This window comes from Cebus imitator, unplaced genomic scaffold (assembly GCF_001604975.1).
Source record: "Cebus imitator isolate Cc_AM_T3 unplaced genomic scaffold, Cebus_imitator-1.0 Scaffold121, whole genome shotgun sequence".
NCBI lineage: Eukaryota > Metazoa > Chordata > Mammalia > Primates > Cebidae > Cebus > Cebus imitator.
Genome location: NW_016107436.1, coordinates 902,394 through 907,810, shown reverse-complemented (window position 1 = coordinate 907,810; position 5,417 = coordinate 902,394). Strand labels below are relative to the sequence as shown.

The 5,417-nt window shown below is 41.4% G+C and overlaps 1 protein-coding gene and 1 non-coding gene across 2 annotated transcripts in view; both read right to left on the bottom strand.

Moving 5' to 3' along the window:
* PPM1E (protein phosphatase, Mg2+/Mn2+ dependent 1E) overlaps nucleotides 1–5,417 on the bottom strand; it is a 266,871-nt gene that overhangs the window by 10,862 nt on the left and 250,592 nt on the right. The window contains exons 6-7 of the mRNA XM_017539718.2: nucleotides 3,349–3,492; nucleotides 2,385–2,478 (exon numbers count right to left, since the gene is read on the bottom strand). Of these exons, the coding sequence (XP_017395207.1) occupies nucleotides 2,385–2,478; nucleotides 3,349–3,492 (238 nt within the window). The remainder of the gene's footprint in view (nucleotides 1–2,384; nucleotides 2,479–3,348; nucleotides 3,493–5,417) is intronic.
* LOC119472865 lies at nucleotides 3,751–3,890 on the bottom strand. Its single transcript, XR_005202047.1, has one exon. It is a non-coding gene; the product is annotated as a U4 spliceosomal RNA (small nuclear RNA).

Here is a 5,417-nt window from a genome sequence, read left to right as displayed (position 1 = left end):
GAGATCGTGCCATTGGACTCCAGCCTGGGCAACAAGAGCAAAACTCCATCTCAGGAAAAAAAGAAAAAAAGATCCTCAATCCTCTGACAAAGACAGGTCAAATGAGGAGAAATAGGTGTTTGGTTTGAGTTGTCAACCGAATTCACCGGCCACTCAAGCACTCATATAATGATCATTAATGTAAATTAGTTCCACAGATAGTATGGTCCCCTCGTTCAATGATAGCATTTAATGGGTGTTAGACAGTCCTGCTAAACCTCCTACAATGCGCATAATAAAGAATTTTCCCTACCAAAAATAATAATTCTATATAAGGGTATATTTTAGAAATGAGCAATTTCCCCTTTTTGGCCTTATTCTAGAGTTCCTAATAACTCCCTCCAGTCTAAGGTAAAGCCAACTTTCAATTTTTCAGGAGGTATTTGTAGACTTCTAGCTCTCTATTTCCCTTTCAGCTTTCTGCTCATATTTGGGCCACTTCACAGCTTGCCAGCAACTTCCCAAAGAGTGGGAGGAACTCAAATCAGTGGTGAAAGCACAATCCTTTAAGATTTTCTTCATGTTCTGGAATTTTTTGTTAATGATTAACTAAATTTTGAGACTAGATGTGAATTCCATTTATCCATGTTATCCCCATGTCTAATTACTTCATTTCATTAGGGAAGCAGATAAAAAACTGCAGTATACATGCAATGTACATATCACCCATATAGTACACATATTGATTTATTCTTTTTTTAAAAACAGGAAGTGAAGCCATGAAGCCTAAATTAATAAACCCAGGGCCCAAAGTGAGACAAAGGCAGAAATAGCTTAATTCTTTGAACTTATACCCTTGCATTTTTGTCCACCCAACTTAGCTGTTTAATCTCTAGGTGTTAGACTGAGTTTGACTTTCCCCTTCTTTTGAAAAATTTAAGTCCCAGGGATATAGGGTTCTTTGAAACCCCAGGGTTATCTTACAAATTACTGTACCACATACAGAAAGTCGTTTTAATCTACAAACCACAATGTTTTTCCTATTATTCTGTGATTTATGTCATTTTAAAATTCATTGAAATAATTTTTTTTTTTGAGATGGAGTCTCTCACTCCTTTACCCAGGCTGGAGTACGGTGATGCAATCTCTGCTGACTGCACCCTCCGCCTGGGTTCAAGCGATTTTCCTGCCTCACGCTCCCAAGTAGCTGGGACTACAGGTGTGTGCTAACACACCTGGCTCATTTTTTGTATTTTTAGTAGAGATGGGGATTTCAACATGTTGGCAGGATGGTCTTGATCTGACCTCATGATCCACTCACCTCAGCTCCCAAAGTGCTGGGATTACAGGCGTGAGCCACCATGCCCAGCCTGTCATTGAAATAACTTAAAGGCATAAACAAAATAAATGTGGATAAAATATGGTGAAAGGCTTTCATTCTCTGGAAAATACTGATTTGATCCAAAATGCAATGAAATGAGGAAAACTGTGATATTTTGTTTTTGTTTTGAGACAGGATCTCACTCCCTTAGCCCAGGCTGGAGTGCAGTGGCACAATCTTGGCTCATTGCAGCCTCAAACTCCTGGACTCAAGCAATCCTTCTGCCTCAGCCTTCCATGTACTAGGACTACAGGCATGAGCCACTATGCCCAGATATATAATTTTTTTTTAAAGAGACGGAGTCTTACTGTGTTGCCCAGGCTTGAACTCCTGGGCTCAAGCGGTCTGCCTGCTTCGGCCTCCCAAAGTGCTGGGATTACAGATGTGAGCCACTGTGCCTGGTGTGGTTTAAGGCAGATTTGTGTACTGATGATTAAAGGCTTCCATAAAATAAAATTTAAAAAGCATAGAAAGTAAATTCTGCATTTCTTGATATGGTTCTCTTTCAGTAATGGAATTTAAGTATATAAATATACAGGTTTAATTAATTCAAAACAGGCATTATCCAATTATTATCATTATTATTATTATTATTATTTTTTGAGACGGAGTTTCGTTGTTGTTACCCAGGCTGGAGTGCAATGGCGCGATCTCAGCTCACCGCAACCTCTGCCTCCTGGGTTCTGGCAATTCTCCTGCCTCAGCATCCTGAGTAGCTGGGACTACAGACACGCACCACCATGCCCAGCTAATGTTTTGTATTTTTAGTAGAGACGGGGTTTCACCATGTTGACCGGGATGGTCGCGATCTCTTGACCTTGTGATCCACCCGCCTCAGCCTCCCAAAGTGCTGGGATTACAGGCTTGAGCCACCACGCCCGGCCTATCCAATTATTATTTTAAAGAATAATAATAAGCACTCTGGTAATATAAATTATCATCTCAGGTTTCCTGCATCAGAGTTAATACAGGACAATGAGCTAGAAGAGGACAGTTTGGAGAAACAAAAAATTATTTTTCCTACCAATAGCTCTGGAGACCGACAGACTTCCATTCACCCTCCAGGCACCAAACCAGACTACGCAACCTCCAAGGGCCTCAATTCGTTGCTTTTCGTCCTAAACAGCAATGCAATAAAAAGAAGCAAATAACCGGATTCAGGATTTATTCATCTACTTTAACAGTAAACAACAAATATAATACTTATCTGCTTATGAAAAGGTTCTCCTTGTTTCTCCATTGGAGGGTGGGTACAGCTGCTGATAGCAATAATTATAATAATTGTAGCAATAATTGTAATATTAAGTGGCCAGGCGCAGTGGTTCACAGCTGGAATCTCATCACTTTGGGAGGCCATGGCAGGTAAATCACAAGGTCTGGAGCTCGAGACTAGCCTGGCCAACATGGTGAAACCCCATCTCTACTAAAAATAGAAAAAATTAGCTGGGCATAATGGCGGATGCCTGTAATCCCAGCTACTCAGGAAGTTGAGGCAGGAGAATCACTTGAACCAGGGAGTTGGAGGTTACAGTGAGCCAAGATTGCACCACTGTACTCCAGCTTGGGTGGCACAGTGAGACTTCATCTCAAGAAATAATAATAATTATTAAGTGAATCCTGGCTGGGTGTGGTAGCTCACGCCTATAATCCCAGCACTTTGGGAGGCCAAGGCGGGTGGATCACCTGAGGTCAGAAGTTCAAGACCAGCCTGGCCAACATGGTGAAACCATGTCTCTACTAAAAATACAAAAATTACCTGGGCATGGTGGTGTGTGCCTGTAATCCCAGCTACTAGGGAGGGTGAGGCAAGATAATCGCTTGAACCTGGGAGGCGGAGGGTGCAGTGAGCTGAGATTGCACCATTGCACTCCAGCATGGGCAACAAGAGCAAAACTCCATCTCAAAAAAAAAGATTAGGTCAATCCTAATCAATAACTAGAAAATCTAATAACTAGAGCATGGGCTCTATTAAAACAGACCATACTTACCTCTCTGTCAGGTTTGTGTGGCTTCATTAGTTCGACAGCTTGGCCCTTTCTCACAAGCATAACCTGGGAATCACCCACCCAGGCCACGTGTAGCATGTTGCCTCTGATGAAAGTCACCACTCCTGTGGTCCCACATCTTAAGCTCTGAAAATAGTTTAAATAAAACCACATTCAGTGAAAAGAAATAGATACTACATTCTTATTGAGAAGCAATTTATAATTAATGTAAGCTCTTCAGCTGGGAGCTACGCTACTGATAATGGAATTTCACAAATACACAATAATTCATATGTCTCAATGCATTTTTACATACATATATTTACTTATGTGTATATACACATGTAAGTCCACCTGATCTGTGATATGCAAGGCGGGGATGATTATTAATTCCACTTTAATCAGTCTCCGTAGAGACTGTCAAAAATTGCCAGTGCTGACTGTGTTGCAAGTTGTCACGACGGGGTATTGGGAAAGTTTTCGATTAGCAATAATTGTGCCTCGGATAAACCTCATTGGCTACGATACTGCCACTGTGCAAAGCTTAATTCCACTTTAAATACCAATAAGAAAACTATGGCAGGTTATGTGACTTGCCCAAGGGCAGGTAACTGATTAGTACATAAAACAGAATGGAAATTCTTTTTCCTCCCAGTCAAAACACCAAATCCCCTATACAAATCCTCAGAGTAAAAATATCTATATTCTGCTCTCCATTTCATTACTGACATCCTATTTGTTCAGTCGGACAATCCTGGCTGTACCAAATGATATATAAAACATCTGACTGGTACACAACAAGTGCTCTAATCTCTGGAAATTAAGCTAAGGAGCCAAGAGACAGCTTACGTTCCCTGGAGTACTAAGATGCTTGTACTTTTAAAAAATATCCTCCCTACCAATATTTTTAGGGGCCTTTGCTTTTGGAACACTGCATAAAGAACGAACAGCCTGGAATCTCACTGCAGTAGCTATCACTGTACTTAAAGCTCTTGATCCTACTATACGAAAATGACATCCCCGTTTGACATGAGTCACCACCAAACAAGCATGACTTTCTGTTACTAAGGACCTGGCCTAAATTAGAACCAATGCGTCAGGGGTGGTAAAAGGCCTCTTGTATCCAATGAGAAAAACAACTTCTCATTTTCCCTATATAGGGAAAGTTTGTTATAAATCCTCACCCACCAATAAAATGTCTTCCCACACAGAATGTTCAAAAACTCAGCCCCCTAGAACACATGATAAAGACACTTTAGTGCATATGCCCTGGAGAGAACAGGAGGCAGGGCTGCTTCACAACAGGAATAGCTGCTTTCTTCCCAGCAGTTAGCAGCACATGGAAGCATAAGGAGCAAAAAAGGGGCTGCTGAGACAAACCTATATTATTCAGAACTACTGGCAGAACTGAGAGCCACCAGGGTCACTGACGAAACAAATGAGGTAAACATGGTCAGAAAAAAAAAACAAAACATAATTTTGAGAAGGCAGAGAAAAAAGAATAAAGGATGAAGAAGACAGAGTGATTTTCTTTGTTTAACATTGGTGATTACAGGTCACCTCTCAGGGCCCGCTCTTGTCCTCAGCTCAGATGATGAAAGCCCACAGCTTCAAGAGAGGCAGAGCCAAGCAGAATGCAGGTCCTCAAGAGACTGGGAGCTCTGAGGTCAAGTGCGGCTTTATTCTCCAGCCCCACCTCTTTGTGTGGACTCTACTGGTTACTGTTGGATTTGCATATTAATCCAAACTTAGGGGAGGGAAGACATAAAAAATAATTCTCTTTCTTAATACTAAATAGGTCTGAATTATTGTTTTATTAATTCCAAGCCCCATTATTGCTGGTAGCATTAACTATGCTATCAAAAAAATGGATTAAATGATTACCCTGATCTTTCCAAGCCCTTTCTTTTTTCTTTTCTTTTTTTTTTGAGACGGAGTTTCACTCATGTTACCCAGGCTGGAGTGCAATGGCGCGATCTTGGCTCACTGCAACCTCTGCCTCCTGGGTTCAGGCAATTCTCCTGCCTCAGCCTCCCCAGCAGCTGGGATTACAGGCACGCACCACCATGCCC